At 37.4% G+C, this 17,777-nt stretch overlaps 2 protein-coding genes across 2 annotated transcripts; both read right to left on the bottom strand.

Moving 5' to 3' along the window:
* Positions 1–276: 276 nt before the first annotated feature.
* LOC119795217 (adhesion G-protein coupled receptor G2-like) lies at positions 277–8,139 on the bottom strand. Its single transcript, XM_038303094.1, has 9 exons — positions 7,966–8,139; positions 5,877–5,998; positions 5,424–5,692; positions 5,214–5,328; positions 4,786–4,864; positions 4,348–4,549; positions 2,187–2,288; positions 1,370–1,534; positions 277–1,006 (listed from the first exon to the last, which is right to left on the bottom strand). Exons 1-9 carry the CDS (start codon positions 8,137–8,139, stop codon positions 906–908), a joined length of 1,329 nt encoding a protein of 442 aa, XP_038159022.1. The 3' UTR covers positions 277–905.
* Positions 7,905–16,613, bottom strand: LOC119795200. The gene is made up of 8 exons (XM_038303060.1): positions 16,575–16,613; positions 15,062–15,084; positions 14,638–14,783; positions 14,403–14,533; positions 12,239–12,339; positions 10,881–11,085; positions 10,627–10,792; positions 7,905–8,327 (listed from the first exon to the last, which is right to left on the bottom strand). Exons 4-8 carry the CDS (start codon positions 14,453–14,455, stop codon positions 8,145–8,147), a joined length of 708 nt encoding a protein of 235 aa, XP_038158988.1. The 5' UTR covers positions 14,456–14,533; positions 14,638–14,783; positions 15,062–15,084; positions 16,575–16,613; the 3' UTR covers positions 7,905–8,144.
* Between the last annotated feature and the right edge of the window lie 1,164 nt (positions 16,614–17,777).

The raw sequence follows: 17,777 nt of genomic DNA on the forward strand, positions 1-17,777 counted from the left end.
ATACTAACAACATAAAACCAATTTTGATTGTTTCTGCATTATCAAAATGCTCTGAGAAACTACTTATAATCAGATAACCCCCCCAAAATATGCCCTCTGCTTAATCTCATGTTCCTGGAAGTGTCCATTTAATTTCAAAATGTACTTGCTGTACTGTTTCTTATATTGAAGTGTATTAAACAAGAAGAGATAGATTTGTATTACATAAAAAAGCTAAGCCTAAAATGGGAGAAACAAAGAAAGCATAAATTAGCATTTTTCTGATTTTATGGCATTTTAATTGGATTTATCACTAATTACTGATTTGCTTGTACACATCACAAAATACTAGCAACATATAGATAAATATATCGGCAGCGATAGCAGCTAGAAACGGCTTAAAGCTGTGAAATCATGAAAGTGAGCAGGCAAAGGGGGCTTCATTCAAGGAAGTGACTAAAACCATCAAGCAGCTCAAACAAAAATTGCCAGATTTTCTAGAACAAAGAGGCTGTAAACATCTTAAATATTTCTTACATAAATGTGACAAAATGATCAAAATTGAACAATATTCATAAAGAGCTGAACCTGTAATGTTAAATTTGGTATTTTATTCTTTTACACAAAATGTTCCTCAATTTATTGTCACCATTGCACCGCTCACCAGTTGCTTGGCAACCAACTCCTCCTTGGTGTTGGTTCATTTGCTCGACTCGTTAAAATTACAGGTACAGGTACAATATTTTCCGGAAACAAAACCAGCAATAGAAGTGTGTTGAAAACTTAGCTGATGAAGCTGTGTGCATTGCTTTTACTAAGAAATCTGTCAGCCTTCTGCTGAAAGGCAGAAAAATTAAGCTGCTTTAATATAATGGGACATGTGGAGGTCAGCACATTGGTATTGTTAAATTATCATGGTTGGACGTTTAGCCAGATGTCAGATTCATCTCCTTGTAGAACGACAGAGCTTGTGTATCCGTGGCTCCGGTCTGAGCTCGAGGAAGAACCACGCTGTTCACAAAAAGATCTGAAAGATAATTAAACATCTGTGAGTCGCTCAAAGATGTGAGGAACTGTCTATTTTAAGCATGTGGCAAAGAGTTTAGCTAAATTTGAACTGTCAGATGGAAGCCTTTTATAAATATAAGCAGTCGTGCCCTTTTAGTTTGGTTTAAACATGTTTAATTATAAAACAGCTGTAAACACTTAGGGTCATCTCACTGTCATTAATTCAAGCAGTGACCTTGAATGTGATCTCAGCTGTTAATGTGCCATAAAATCCAATAACCTTGTGGTGTGTCCTTTCCTAGACTCCATTCTTAAAAAGATAATCACACCTTGTAATTTGAACTATCCGTACGGTGCACGGGATTTGGCTTTGTTTCCTCACCAAGGTTTGGCCTCTTGCAGAATGAGTCTCTCTGGCTGGAGTCAGAAGAAGCTGACGTGCTCTCTGTGGAGTTGGAATTGACAGAACGAACTGATGGTACTGCTGCTCTTAAACGTTTTTCTTTTGGCTTTGCGAGGACTCTAACAGATGCTGAATTGCTCCACTCTGAAAAAACATAACAGAGGTCAAAATTTGCTTTAAATCAGGGTTAATATTCAGTCTTGGAAAAAAAAAATAGAATCCAAATGTATTGACTTCCAAGTGAGAAAAAAGGCCAACTGAACATCCAGTTACTAAATAAAAAGAAAAAAAATATGTATTTTGGACAAATATGGTGGGCTTTTAACATCAAATTGAATCTACATTTGAATAAAAAAAATAAGGAAATATGTTTGGTCTAAAACTGAAAATCTTTGCTTCTTGGCAATAAATTCTACACCCTTGGGAAGGTGGTTTTAATTTGTTCTATGGTAGTACATTTGTAAAGAGAATAGATTAACTATACATATTGCATTTATTAGTTATATGTATTGAAACACAACTTATTTAAATAACACAGAATATAAACAAAGGTGTGAAATGACCCATTATAACACATGCATAATGTTTTATAACTTGCAGAAGTTAGAAATAATAAGTGTGAATTATATAGCTGTTGTTTTGTACTTAAATATCCAGAATTGCATTAAAATGTGTTTTTCATATGGTACATAATGTTGTTATGGTAAATTAGTAGGAACTCCATTAAATGCAAGTAGTGACAACCTGATTCAAGCAAATAAATGTAGAATCAGTGTATTAAGTTGAGTGTTGGTACCAGAGTTCTCGTCAAGGCGAAATCGTCCAAAACAGAGATAGGCCCTCCACTGTTTCCTCACGTTCTCCTTTAACAGACAGTGGAACAGGAAGACAAAAAGCCCTGGAGATAAAGAAATTAATTGGAAAGCCGAGTGAAAAAAGACATGGACTTAAAATTTTACCGAACCACAGCTCCCATACCACATCCCTTAAAGGGAACTTAAGTTTGAACAGAGTTTCTCTCCTAAGCAACATTGCTTTGGTAAGAAAAAAAGATTCTAATCATTACAGGCCTTTGCTGGCTTTGGTGTCTCATAGAAGTCCTAGAGGACTCTCTCATTTTTGCCCAGTTTTTATTACTGTTGTATTTTAGTCCTTATAAATTTCTTGTCACTTTTTGGTTTTTTTATGTCCAGCCAGAAAACAAAAAAAAACCTTTTGAAATAAATTCCTCCAGAATTACCATTAATGCTGATAAACTGTTTATAAGCATCTGATTAGAACCTAATAAAACGGATTGAAAAACCCAATCGCAGTCTATGGGCAAAAGCTGGGGTAGACGCTGCACAGATTGTTAGTTTATCACAGGGAGACACACAGGGATCAACCTAACAGTCATGTTAGGAGAAAGCCAAAGTATCTGGAGAGAACCCAGAGATGCACAGTGACGACTTTCAAACTGCCTGCAGAAAGACACCAGACCTGGAATCAAAAATAGGACCTTCTTGCTACAAGGCAACAAAATGCTACAGTGCATCCCCATGTCAATACTTTTTACAATTTAAATACTGCTAATGGGGCCATTTACATTGGATTCAAATCATATTGACTCTAACCCAAGTAATCCACAGACCCAAAGTAATCAGGGCAAATTAAGATAAGGTTAAAAACCACTGAGTCGCACTAAACCACAATTGTCCGTATGGACAGTCACTACACAAGACTTCATTGCTGGAGAAAATGTTGAAGTCATTTTTTAAATAGGGTGACCAGATTTGGGTCTCTGAAAAGGAGGACACATTTTTTGGGGGGGGGGGGGGGGGGGGGTATGTAGCTATACAAATATGGAGTAAAAATGAGTTTGTCTCATCTGGCTAAATTAGTAGAACAATTTGATATATATTTGGAGTCAGTGGGTCACATGACCTGGAAGCTATTGAAGAAATATCAATTATTTTAGTAATAAAAATTTTAAAAAATATATACAAAGGGTCAAAATGGAATAAAAATGAGTGTGTCTCATCAGGTTAATGTAGTAAAAACAATTTCACAAAGAATTTGAGTCGGTGGGTCATGTGACCTGGAAGCTATTAAAGAAGTCCCAACTTCTGTCTTTAAAAAAAGCTTAGAATTGCATAAAAACAAGTTTGCCTTACATGTTATCAATTGGTATGATTTTATATTAGTTTCGTCTTAGCTGGTCATAAGATAAGGAATTTATTGATTTTTGTTTCTCAAGAAGTCCTTGGTTAAAAGATTTGTTGACGGTCCCTAAATGCACCACCGTTCGTGATAGGAGGGAGCAGCTGAGAGACGCTGGCCGACATCAGAGTTCCTCGGTCGGATCAACCGTTTGCTAGATACCGCTGACCCCAAGGAGCTTTAATATCCAACTTCAACCAACATCAATGCAGTGCCTACGGCTGCACTGTAGTCGACCAAAATCCTGGACAATTTAGAAATTCCCTGCGGACATTTTTTTAGATATGAAAAGTAAACCATGTTCGGGAAAAAGAGGACGTTTGGTCACCCTAGTTTAAAGTTTGGGGGGGGGGGGGGGGGGGGGGGGGGGGTTCTAAGCAAGACAATAGTCCCAAATAAACAGCCAAAGAAACTCCTCATTGGTTTTAGAAAAGGAAAGGCTGGAATATCCCAGTCAGTCACGCCTGACCTGTAGAACACTATTGGAAGTAGATGAGGATCTGAGTACAGGACCAAGAACAGAACATGTGTTGCATTTCTGAGAGCGTGCAAAGCATTTGTTCCCTCTTTAGTCCTTTTTTATTTGTACCCAGAAAATATGATCACTAATTTGCTTTATTTTTTTCTTTTATTTAGTGATAACTTGGAGTGCATTGGACATCTGGTGTAAATCTTATGTCAAAGCTCCTATTAGAAATGCGTAAAAAAAGAAAGGCCTTGACATTTTCAATTTTTGTCTCGGTTCAAAGCGAACGTACCTTGCAATGTGTTCAACCCAGAGAACAGGTAAAGCAGAACTACTCTTGCTGGTCCCCAGGTGAAGAAGCCTACAGTCCACGTTAGTCCAAGTAAAAAGGTGAGGCTAGCTACACCCTTCAGGTCCTGAAGAAGCCCTCTCCGGGTCCCTGCTGGGCTGTTGAAACGCATACGGCGAATCTGAATCAGTACTACGACAAAAACCTAAGGAGAAATTCATAAGGTTTTAATCCGTTATTTTCTGAAGAAATTTCAAGTATCCAAAGCACAGAATTACTTTTTGTTTTGTTTTAATTGAGCGTATTCCTATGAGTAATCATTTATAATATAAACTTTAATAGTTTCGTATACAATTTAAAAGTGCCTTTAAATGAAGAGCTCCACAAAAATAGTCCACTTTGATTACAAATGTTCAGGTTGTAATTTTAAATCTTATTTACCCCAATGTTGAAGAGACAAATCAGCCCAGCGTAGGCAACCACAGACACAAAGAATGTCACATCATCCTGAAGCCAGCAGCTGTTATGGCATAAAGTAACACAACATAAATTATCATTACACAAAGAGATATTATAAAGGCAAAGGAAGAAATACTGTAATTTATTGTACGTGTAAAATATCTGAATATTCACTTTGTCGCCTTTCCTACATGATTATTTCTTAAACTGGGTATAATTATTTAGTGTTGTTACATACACAAACTCTTATTATAATATCAAATATTTGCCATAGGTAAAGTATACTGGGACGTTTACTTCTTTAGTAACATTATTTGATGAGTTTATTTCTACAGATATGTAACTCCTGCAATTTTTTGACTAAAAAATCAAAACGTGAAACATGGATACCAAGCAAACTCATATCTTACAAGGTGTCGGAGTTGTCCAAAGGCTTGAAAGTTGAATCAGCATCTGTGTAGAGTTGGCCGCCGTATGCATCGCGATTTACAATGAGAACCGTGACGCAGATTACCAGAGGAATCCCTAACAAAGAGTTAAAACCTCAATACTTTACGTTTAAAGCTGCTTTGTGAGTTATTTAGCTATTATGAGTTTGCAGAGCTTGGATTACAGCTTACCCCATCCAAGAGCACAGAACTTGAGGATATAGGAGGGGACATAGACGTTGAAGACTTTGACAAGGGCAAAATACATGTTGATGGCCTCTAACCCCATCCAGGTGAAGGATGCCAGGAGGAAGTAGTGCAGCATGGATGCTGCTGCCACACAGAGGCCATACAGACCCCAGGAAGACAACCAGGAGTTGAGCAGAAAGACCAGATTCAACCCCAGCAGGGCCAAAGAGAGGTTTATGAGGATCTGAGAGGGGTAATCTCTACGAAGCTTTCTAAATCAGACATTGAGATGAGCGTTACAGAGAGAGAGAGAGAGTTTAAGACTTGAAAAAAGTAAAATATTTATCAGATGATTAGATATTTAGCCATAACCTTTCTATATATGGCTAGAAAACGTTAGACTAAGCGACTATTTGGAATAATTTGAGTGCATATGTTAACGTTGATCTAACTTACTCAAAGGCCATATATGTGAGAAGGGTGATTCCTAAGAACAGAGATGAGACTCCACAACCAGCATAGGTGATAATGGTCAGGATCTGCTCGTTAGCCGGGTCCAGCTGAGTCCTGGAGACATCCTATGAGTTCAGATAGAAAAATATCAACAGGATTGACTTTTAGCTTGATTCAATCTCAGGAGCTATCTTCCCTTTATGCATTCCTCTCCTCAGCTCCCCCTAAAGGCCTCTTATAGAACTTGATTCTATCAAGTGAGGTGCTTCTGGGTGATGGGGGCTTTATGTCTAATGACACGATTACTTTGGTTGATTTTAACATATGTTTTAGATCAGCACCTGCTGAGAGACCATTGCTATGTCTAGTTTTTTGAGGGATGACGTGTATCTTTTCATGAGTAATTTAAAGAGAAGCATCTCCACAGAATGACAGATCCACCATCAGTGAGCATTGAAATGCTTTCTCACCTATTATTTATGTCAAACCAACCAGGAGGGTTTATTACTGGAAGTCTATTTGAGTAACATAAAAAAAAAAAGTCATGTAGATCACATCTAAGCCCAGCTGTGAGCTTTATTGATATTCTTTGGAAAACTGTAATTTTTTAATCATTGTACATGTTAAATCTAGTTGTCATGAATAGAATGGTTATGTTGGTTATGTTTAGAAAAAAACAACTCATTAACAGTGACAGGCGCTAAGCGCCTCAAAGGAAGATGAAGAAGAAAGGAATAATACATTTGTTTTAATACAGGCAGGGTTTTCTAATAACTGAAAGGAATCAGAAAAAAATATTCACACCTTAAACCTTTCCACATTATGTGGCCTTATAACTAGATATCTTTTTAGGACTTATGATCCGTCAAGTGTTGTAATATAAATATAATGTTTTTACAAAATAAAAATCTAAACGCATACGACATGCATTTGGATTATTCCCACTAAAGGGTGCAGTGAGATTGGACAGACAGTTAGGTCTGGACTTTAACTAGGCCAATCTAAGACATTATGATGTGGATGTAAGCAATTTATTGAAAATCTGCCTGTCTACATATTTATTTAGTAATTTTGATGTTAAGCAGGAAAGTTTTCCATTCAAGCAATATTTTGTACCAAGTATTGCAGATTACTAAAAAAAAAAAGAAAAAGTAAACTCAAAATTCTGTTAATTAAAAAAAAATGTTCACTGCAGGTTTTTGTGTTTAATAATTTGAGATTCTGGAAACATATTTAGTCTGACTTTGCCTTTTGGTTTCCAAAATCTGTACTGTTGATTCCCTCTGCTGTAATAATGTAATGTAAGTTAGTTAAGCATCTTACTTTGTTTTATAACCACAATTATTTGACATACTTTAATTGAGATCATTGCTTTAAAACATTGATTCCCAAAGTTGGGGTAGCGATGCCACTTGGGTATGAGTATGAGGTCTTTAGATCCACTACAGAAAAATAAACAATAAACATCTATGTTAAAGTGCTTCAAACTACAAAATCACCTAAAAATGGACAAAATCAACCACTTTTTTGATATTTTCTAATATTTCACTGATTTTGTAGAAATGTTTGTATGCTCCAATAGTACTTTGGATCATGGGCCGAACTCTGGTCCCATTTTGTGCGTCCGAATCACAAAATGGTATCTCTGCAGGAAAATAACAATTAGGTGCTAAAATCTTCTCATTTTAGCTCTGCCTGTTGAATCCGACTGTCAGAGTTTCCAGGAATAGGTTATCTTCACCAAAGGATTCTTACTAGAAGAACTCCAAAGTGTGTGAGATGATTGCAGAGGCACGTCGTTTTGCCAGCAGTGCTGTTGTATTTTCTGCAGCCGTGATCATCCCAGTCCCCGTTCCCATCTAGATGTGGACGGATAAATAAAGTACAGTTGTTGTTTTTTTTTATCATCTTCTGATAAATATGAAGAAATGTGTCTCTAAATGTGGACCTACTATTTTTATTGAAGTTCCAGTACACACACTGGACTTCTTTATCATACTAGGAAATAGAAAAAAAAACTGTTAATCCGAAATGTTAAAAGCTTATTTGTTCTTTACTGTTTTAGTGCTTATTTGAATAAAATCTCTCCAACTCTGTTGGGCTGTAAATGGTGCAGCATGATGGTAACGTCTTCAGGAAGGTCTTTGATTGGGGAGCTGCCGTTGGTCACGCTGGCCGATACCACAAAGGTGTTGAGGATGGGCTTCTCTTTATGGGTCTGAAGAGACAGAAAACAGAAACCACTTTCCTTCACCAAAATATGCATATAAATTAAATAATTGATAATTTTTCCTCATCAAATACTACCGGAAAGAGCAGTGGGTTGGCATAGAACTGAAACTGGATTCTAGGGTGTTTCTGGTTCACACCGTATTGTGCAAAGTTCTTCTGCAGGACAGAGGGCAGGGAAATGAAAGCCACAGTGCCGTCTGTAGGATACCTGTTAATAAAAATCTACACAGTAGAGAAAAGCAAATCCTTAATGTTACACTGCATGTCTAAATATATTATGGATTATTTTGCACAGTAGGGGACTGTTAGAAGGAATCAGTATTCTAAAACAATGACAAAAAAATCCATTGTCTCTAATTAATAAATGGACTTCATTTTATAATGATATGCTATTTGATAAGTTGTGATATTAGATTTTAATGCATCAGTCTCAAAGTATATAAGACCTTAAGTAAAACGCATAAGTAGCAATAAGTATACATAGATTAAACTAGAATTAGAATAATTAAAATGAATAAGTTTGAATTTAGGTCTAAATGGCCCGTGTACCTTTCTGTTTGGCTAGACATTTAAATAAATACAGCACCCTCCATAGTTATTGGGACCGTTCTATATCCATAGAAAACCCTATAAATGAAAATATTTTGTTTTTTAAAAACAGTCCCCCTGCTGCTCTTCAAAACCGAAAAGATCAACCTACAGAAATCTATCTGCCAATCAGAGAGCATGAAGGATCATACAGCTGGAGTCGGTCCCATAAAAGTTACCTGACACACGGTCCAATCGTTAAAAACAGTTAACCGGAAAAAAGAAAACCCTTTTTCTTATGGGAATGTAAGTCCACAGACATAAATCCTGTAGGACACCTATTAGTTAAGCTGTAGAGGAAAAAAATCAATTACTTTGGAAGATCTACACCTCTGGAGCCTCTATGATCCACCATAGAAAACATTGGATTCTTTCTGATGCTAAAAGTGTTAGGAATCCAGTTTGTGTGGGTTGTTTTTTGTTTGTTTTCCTCCACCACCAGCTGGCGCCTGGTTCTCGTTGGCCTTCTCACACACCTGCGGATGGTTGCGTCATTAACGGAGGACTCTTAAGCTGCTGACTGCCACTACCCCTACGCCAGAGTGTTTGCCAGTTTTGGGCACTCTAGCCAAGCTGAGTTTTGCTGAGTCAAACTGAGTTTTTGTCACCTGAGTCTTAGCCTTGTTTTTTGTCTTTGCCTCTCGGCAAGAGGTCATCCTGCGAACTGAATGTTTTGGGCCTTCTCCCCTCTGGAAGGATAATCTGAGCTTCAAACTGAACTGAGGATTCAAACTGGTGGTTTGGATCTACTTTTCCCCAAGGATTGTTTAAACCCGTTCAAGTACCGCAGGAAAACTAAGTGGCAGTCAGCTCCTCCGTTCCTCAAGGAAACACCTCAACCTGGTTAAACCCTGTCTGCCCTCCAACGAGCAAGTCTGTTACTGGAACAATCCACACCGACTGGATTAAAAAAAAGACACCTTTTTCTGGAAACGTGACTCCTGTTGCCTTAATTCCCTTCTTCAAATCAAAGACATAAATTTCCCACTGAGCCTTAACTAACCGCAGAATCTTCCCCTTCACTTTTAAGTCCGGGTTCGCCAGTGTTCGGAGCAGCACTGGACTCCTCTCTACCAACTCACAATAAACCTGTTAAACCTTCCCCTGGTCTCTCTGGTTTTCTGCATGTGGGTCAGATCTTTGGATAAAATCATTACAAAAAGATCCCAAAACCTGTGAAAGGTGTTGTAAGTTTAAAGGTATAGTGGAAGATTTTGACAAATTTTTGAAAAGACCTGTCCTCTCCACTTAAAAAAAAAAAAAAAATGAATGCAGATGCATGTACCCGCTCCCTAGAGGATGCGTGTGAGAGCATGCACGAGCCCATTGCTCCTCATGCGTGCTCTGTTTAAAAGATGCTGTTTGCATCACTCATACAAGCTTACTCTCATTCCAAAAAAGTTAAAAAACAAACCACTGGACTTTGTATCCAAGTTTGAAGGAGTTTAGCTTCCCATCCAGGAAGCTTTTTCCAATTTAAAATGTCAGAAATAGCATTGAGTTCGAGGCTTTGTAGAGTGCACCAAAAATAAAGTCTTGTTTTAACTAAGAAAACATGAAAATTGAACCGGACAAACGTCCCAATAGGAAAAAAGGTTCCTGGATACGAAGCGAAAGAGCTTCAAACTTGGAAAGTCCATTGGATTTGTTTTTCTTTTTACTTTTTTGGAATTACCATGACCTGGATGACTGAAAATCTTCACCAGCATAAAAGCTTACTTTTCAAAAGATTTGCTAATTTTCCACTATGTCAGACTCACCACCAGTAAGTGAAACTGGGGATGAACAGGTAGGACGGCCTTACGTAAACATATCACCAGAATGGTTCACAATTAAGAGGACCACTTATTTTGATGATCCACCCAGAAAAAGAACATCCTCCCCTATACCTTTAGCTGTACTCAGTGTTCAGATAGGAAAGGTATCAGACAACCTCTGGTTTCATGTCGGTCCAGTTAGACAAAACTCCAAAGCTTAAGCTGCTGGTCTGTCCAGGAACTACATCCACCACTGAGAGAGCGACTGCTCGAGCACACAGGGTGTAGGAGCCCTCGTAGCCCACCATCATGTCTCCAACCTCCTCTGTGATGTTGAGAATACTGCGAATTAAGGCACACACGGTGTTTACACACATTTGATGATAGCTCAGGTTTTACTTGGATACTTAAATCTTCTTCATGTCCGTACGTGTTTGTAAAAGGTGTCAGGTTGCTGTTTGTTTCCAGTATGTCTGAGATGACGTTGATCAGAGCTTGGCCAAGTTGCGGCGTGACCACGCTGACCCTGATGATGACCTTCAGCTTGTTGAGGACTGTGACCAGCTCTTTGTACATGAGACTCGACTGGTTTCTCAGTAAATCCTCAATCATCTCCAACACATTGAGGGCGTTCTCTGATGATGAACGACAACAGGAAGGAACGTGATAATCAGTGAATACAACCTCTGAAGAGCATGCAGGGTGTAGCAAAGCTTGAAAACAGATTATTCCAATGTGAAAAAGCGAGTGTACCCAATTAACTTTGAACTTTTTGTTTTTACTCAAATAATTCTTCACTGGGACTTAGACTTTAGTTGAGGATTTAAATAAAAAAATAAAACAGATGGTGTGAAAACCTTTTCTAGGTGTTTTTCCAGACATTAGGTTTTGTAGTGTTTGTCTCTCTGCAAACATTAACATTTTTTTTTTTGTATCTGTTTTTTTTTTCCAATTTAAAGTTAATCAGCAGATAACCTTTTATTGCCTTTTGTCTCTATGCTTCTTTTTCTATGTCTGCTTCTGTCTCCTTGAACCCCAGTCAGCCTCGGCAGATGGCCGCTCACACTGAGCCTGGTTCTGCTGGAGGTTTCTTCCTGTTAAAAGGTAGTTTTTCCTCTCCACTGTCGCTACAAGCATGCTTAGTGTGAGGGATTGCCTTTGAGTCAATAAGTGATGCAGTCAACTGGTTTTCCTTAGACAGAAAACTCTGAATCAATCATACAGTATGATCTGGTTGAATTGTCTCTGTAAATTCCCATGAGATGACATGTGTTGTGAATTCGCGCTATATATATATATATATATATATATATATATATATATATATATATATATATATATATATATATATATAAACTGAATTGAATTAAATTTGACCACTTAGTTAGATTATCTAGATTTTGTCATAGCAAATCCAGGTTATTAATTTCCCAAGATCTCCAGTAGGATTTCTGTGTACTGTATAAACAATAATAGCAGCTTGGATGTCTTGTTAGTGTAGATTTTATTCATGAGGTGCTGGTGCCTCTTTAACCAAATGAGATGATGATGAGAGAACTTTTACAATGTGCTGATTGACAGCTGGTAAACAACTGCTCCCTTGTGTAAAAAGAGCTGAACATGGAAAGAATTTCCAGATACTTCAACTTAAGAGTTAAATCATTTATTGTGAATTAGTTTGGTGGTTAATTTTATGATTTTAACTGACATTAAGAAGTAAATATAATTTATGAATTAGCTCCAGACAAGGATGAACACACAAAGGAACGGAAATAGAAGTAAACGAACCAGGAGTGACTTCAATAGTGTCCAGATCAAGTATAGTTTCCACCACTGGGGGGCAGTCTTCATCGTCCGGCTCCAACCAGTGAGTACTCAGGGACAGTTTGCTGTAAAAACAACATAAGTTTTTACAGCAGCAGCTTTTAAGGCTGAACTCATCCTAAGAAAAAATCTTCTTTTTTAGAATAAAGATTTAGTAAAGACAAAAGACCTTTACTTTACTGTCAATGTTTATGAATTGCAAAGTTTAGTTATTGTAAAATGTGTATTTTAATAATAGAATTATTATAATTTTTCGTTTTTATTTCCGTTTATTTAAGGGTTTATGTTAAGTCTCACCACAGCGTCTTCTGTATCGGATGATGGCATATATAATTTTAAAAGTTTAAAACAAAACTGTTCTGTCTACAGGCTTGGTGTTAAAATTAGATTATCTCTAAATAACTAAATTATTTGCATTTTTTTATGTAGGATAGTATTATTTGTAAAACAAATATGGATCCACTTTTTAAAAAATGTAAACAATTTATTGTTTTGTTTTTAAGTGTTGCTATTTTTTTCCTTTCAGTTTGAACTTGTGAAATAGGTTGTGATTCATTATGTTGACCTTTTTTCCACTTAAATTGTGTTTGTTCAACTAAAGAGATATAAAATAAAGCAACATAAATTAGATTTTTTCTCACATGATGGATGTACCTGAACAAAGGGAATCTGTCCTTTTCATATGGCACACGCTTTGCCTCACCCAGTCAGCTGGGCTCTACATGCAGCATTTTGTGCATTATCCTGTCATCATGCAATTCTAATGTGCAACATGTGTAACGCAGAAACAAGTCTGGATTCCAACATTAACAACCTTTCTGGTTTGCATTAGAACAATTAAATCACAGTAGTTTTTAATCCCTCCCCCTTATCATAACTGCACTATCCAGAGGGGACCAACGCTTTGCTAATCAGTTTTTACAATTTTCCTGCTTAATATTGTGCATCTATGTTGTTCCTTATAAATATAAGATCAATGTTTTACCTTTTAAGCTATCTCTTCCTAATTTGACTTGATAGAAAGAATATAAAGTATAAAGTTAGAATGTGACAGACTGATGTCATTAAAATAGGACCTTTAATCTGGAAATCAATTAATTATTTTCCGGTAATTACTCTTTACAACAGAACTATTAGTAAAATCTGTGACCCTGAGCCAACAGAAAGACGTCAGGACAAAACAGAGCAAACATGTACAGATAGAAATAATCAATACTCAGACAGGCCCAAACTTGTTGATGCATTAAATTGATGTCGTTAGCGTCAATTATCTGATATCATAGGTAAATGTTAGAAAGAATAACAAATGTTTTCTTTGTATTTAAAGATGGTTTCCAGTGTAAATCATAAATGCACACTGATTTTATTGATGTCATCATGTAATCTGTCCAGTGAGGTTTATTTCAATGCTCCTGCTTGGTTTTCTGATTCTAAGAAGGATCAAACCTTAACGCTCAACAGGACTTTTGAAGATAAGGCTTTTAAAAAGACAATTCTTTTTAACCTGTATATTGTCACAGGCTTGGTTCTGTTATGTTTCCTGTTGAGTATTCGGTTTAACTTTGCTTCATGTTTTCTAGTTTTATTGGTTAAATTCTTATTTTGTTGTGTTTTCTGGTTATATTTCAGTTCTTAGGTTTTTATTTGTTGCCCTTTTGTGTTGGTCTCCTTTTTCCCTAGCGCCTTAGACCGCTCTCTTCACACCTGCTACCAATCTGCTCGTTAGTTCTCTCTTTGTTCAGTTAGCCATAAATTCTCTCCTTGTGCAGTTCCTCAGTGCTGGTTCCTCGTCTAACTTCATCCAACTCTGTGTCTTCCTTGTCGTGATTGTTTCCCCCTGAAGTCTCCATGGTTTCTGGTCGGTTTTACCTTTTTCTTGTTTGATTTTTTTGATTCCTGCCTCAGTTGTCTGTTAACCTTTCATTACATTTACAAGAAACTCACCTCTGCCTCCCTGCCTCTGCATTTGAGTCCTAAAACCACAACCAAATCCTGACATATATAATTAGAATTTGAACCTCCATCCAAAGGTCACTGATGAGGACTGAACGCATACTGGTAATGTTCAGCTGCATGTGGTCAGATTTTAAATGCCACCTAAGAACTCCATCGTACTCGGAGGTCTCACCAGAGTCGGACAGCAAAGCGCTGAGGGTTTTTTTGGGCATGCGCATACAGCATATCTGCCTCCCATAGTGCTAGGCCACTGGAACAGGCCTTTTAACGTCTGCTGGGTTTCAGCATCACACTGAAAAACAACTGAAAGGGAGGGAAAAACAAATTAAAAGGAAAATAAGCACTTCTTTTGTGTTTTTCCAGCTGTGCAGCTGGTTATCATGTCCAAGAGCATCGGCCATACTTACATATGCGACTTATATGTATGTCTTGTGTTGCTATGGAGACCGACCCATTGTCATATGGCATCAGCAGGCAGCGCCGTATTTGGTCTTCCATTTCCTGTGTGTCTGATTGTTGCACTGACACTTGGACCTGGAAAATTAAGCTCTCTCTGCAGACAGTAATCATTCATAATTTGCTGTGAAGATTTCATGATCTGACATAAAAATGTTTGAGCAGAACGTATGTATTTATAAAAATAGCAAATTAGAATGCTTAGGTTTAATCCAACAAGAGGACAAATTAATGTAAACCAAAATTAAAGGGACCTAAGACACATACACATGAGGACACTGGTGTTTTTTTGTTTTGTTTTGTTTTTCTGCAGCCCAAAGGGCAGTTACACCTGAAACATTTTATATTACTCTACTTCTTTCCAGGAATCCATACCTTAAAACTCCATCTTTCAACATCTGGAGAAAGAAATAAGAAAAAAAGTGCATTAAAAAGAAGATAAAGGATGATGATTGAAGGTTTTCTAGTGTTAACCTTCTCACACATCGTCTTATTTTTGGTCAAATGTTGGCATACAGTCATGGAGGGGTTCAACGTCATATTCATTCTTGATTTCCAGTGAATCACATGAATTGATCTCTACTGCGTGTCTCTAATCCATTATGATCAAAGTTATAAATATACTCTATTATTATTTGTTTAAGTATCCTTAACAATTTTCACCTGAGTCACATGCATTGTCTTTTAGCCTTGAACCGATTATTGACAGTTTTGATCAGAAGGGACTAAGCTTTATGGCATAGTTCAAATTTTAACTGTAAGTTCGTAGTTGGGCTTTTGAGAGGCTTTAGAAGCTAGGTGAAGCTTTATCCATTTTTATTTTAGATGTTTGGGATTGTCCTGTAGGAAAAATTAATTTGATCCAAACTGTCATATTTAGATAAGGGATAAATTAGGGAGAATTTGCTCGGAAACACTGGATGGGTGGATTAACCAAAGCTCAAGCTGATGATGAGCTAAAAGAAGCTTAAACATCAGTTTTATTGTCTAAGCTTGAAGTTTGTTTTATTTTTTAAGGGACTGAGATAATCTCAAAGAAAAAATGATCATTGCTTCAATGTGTAGCTTAAGGTACAACTTAAATGAGAAGATGCTGATTTGAACAGTTTACTGGACAGACAGAACATGGCCACAACAACAAATGTAATGTTTTATGGATTGAAAATGAGCCCTTCAGGCTCCAGCTGTAAGGCATGGTAATGGCATTATCATGATGTGGGACTTTTAATGAGCATGTAAACCGATCCGAAATCAGTATTTAAGTCAATGTCTTCTTTAATGTCCTTATTAAGGCAAATTTACAGAATATCCTATAGAGAAGTGTCTGAAACCAATTAAAAGAAATTAAGCGGCCGATCAGAGGACTGGTTTTAAACCCATTCAGGATTTAATGTCTTAGAGACTTTTAATGGCAACTAAAAACTTGTAATGATTTAGCAAACTGATGAGCGACTTTTAACTGAAAACTGAGGATGTATCTTTTAAATTGTGAATTAGATTTTTGATCTAAATTGGACAGAATCTCCCAAAACTAAAACTTAAAACAACCATTCTTTAAAGAATGCTCCTTATTTTCTGCTCTGTTAACATCCAACCCCGAATAAATAATTGTTTAACATCAATCCTTAGAGGCCCTGAGTTTAAACTGATGACAAACGGTTATAAACTTCTGACCGCAGCTGTATCTACTCATGTTTAGAGAGCAATATTTTAATGTAATGGCTTTTTGGAGCTAAGTTTAAAATGTGTTTATTATTCCTGGAGTTTGTTCATATCATATTTCCTTTGCTTTGATGTGTGTTTGCAATACAATAAACAGGAAAAGATGTTACATTTAAAAATAAAAAAAGAGGCTTTTTATTATTATTATTTCAGTATATCTACTTACTTGCTCTGAAATAGAGTGAACGTCTCTTTCAGGAGGTCTGAAACAACAAGAGATTATTTGCCTATTTTTCAACTTTTTCTGAAAATGTATAAATTAAAAGCTTTATTTCAGACAAAAGAGCTAAAAAAAAATAAGAAAAACATGCAAATATTATAATTAACACACACTCACCGGCCACTTTATTAGGTACATCTGTCCAACTGCTCGTTAACACTTAATTTCTAAACAGCCAATCACATGGCGGCAACTCAGTGCATTTAGGCATGTAGACATGCTCAAGACAATCTCCTGCAGTTCAAACCGAGCATCAGTATGGGGAAGAAATGTGATTTGAGTGACTTTGAACGTGGCATGATTGTTGGTGCCAGAAGGGCTGGTCTGAGTATTTCAGAAACTGCTGATCTACTGGGATTTTCACGCACAACCATCTGTAGGGTTTACAGAGAATGGTCCGAAAAAGAAAAAACATCCAGTGAGCGGCAGTTCTGTGGGCGGAAATGCCTTGTTGATGCCAGAGGTCAGAGGAGAATGGCCAGACTGGTTCAAGCTGATAGAAGGGCAACAGTGACTCAAATAACCACCCGTTACAACCAAGGTGGGCAGAAGAGCATCTCTGAACGCACAGTACGTCGAACTTTGAGGCAAATGGGCTACAGCAGCAGAAGACCACACCGGGTGCCACTCCTTTCAGCTAAGAACAGGAAACTGAGGCTACAATTTGCACAAGCTCATCGAAATTGGACAATAGAAGATTGGAAAAACGTTGCCTGGTCTGATGAGTCTCGATTTCTGCTGCGACATTCGGATGGCAGGGTCAGAACTTGGCGTCTACAACATGAAAGCATGGATCCGTCCTGCCTTGTATCAACGGTTCAGGCTGGTGGTGGTGGTGTCATGGTGTGGGGAATATTTTCCTGGCACTCTTTGGGCCCCTTGGTACCAATTGAGCATCGTTGCAACGCCACAGCCTACCTGAGTATTGTTGCTGACCATGTCCATCCCTTTATGACCACAATGTACCCAACTTCTGATGGCTACTTTCAGCAGAATAATGCGCCATGTCATAAAGCTGGAATCATCTCAGACTGGTTTCTTGAACATGACAATGAGTTTACTGTACTCAAATGGCCTCCACAGTCACCAGATCTCAATCCAATAGAGCATCTTTGGGATGTGGTGTAACGGGAGATTCGCATCATGGAT

This window comes from Cyprinodon tularosa, unplaced genomic scaffold (assembly GCF_016077235.1).
Source record: "Cyprinodon tularosa strain WSP-4 unplaced genomic scaffold, ASM1607723v1 ctg503, whole genome shotgun sequence".
NCBI lineage: Eukaryota > Metazoa > Chordata > Actinopteri > Cyprinodontiformes > Cyprinodontidae > Cyprinodon > Cyprinodon tularosa.

Bases quoted from the DNA above. Each gene is read 5' to 3' on its own strand.
- LOC119795217 (XM_038303094.1), bottom strand. From the start codon at position 8,139: ATGCATATTTTGGTGAAGGAAAGTGGTTTCTGTTTTCTGTCTCTTCAG. The intron at 5,693-5,876 runs GTAAGTTAGATC...TGTCTGATTTAG, and splicing joins CTCACATATATGGCCTTTGA to AAAGCTTCGTAGAGATTACC. The intron at 1,007-1,369 runs GTGAGGAAACAA...ATTATCTTTCAG, and splicing joins CTGCAAGAGGCCAAACCTTG to ATCTTTTTGTGAACAGCGTG.
- LOC119795200 (XM_038303060.1), bottom strand. From the start codon at position 14,455: ATGCTGTATGCGCATGCCCAAAAAAACCCTCAGCGCTTTGCTGTCCGA. The intron at 11,086-12,238 runs GTTCGTTTACTT...GTTCATCATCAG, and splicing joins CACTATTGAAGTCACTCCTG to AGAACGCCCTCAATGTGTTG. The intron at 10,793-10,880 runs GTACGGACATGA...CTTAATTCGCAG, and splicing joins CTGACACCTTTTACAAACAC to TATTCTCAACATCACAGAGG.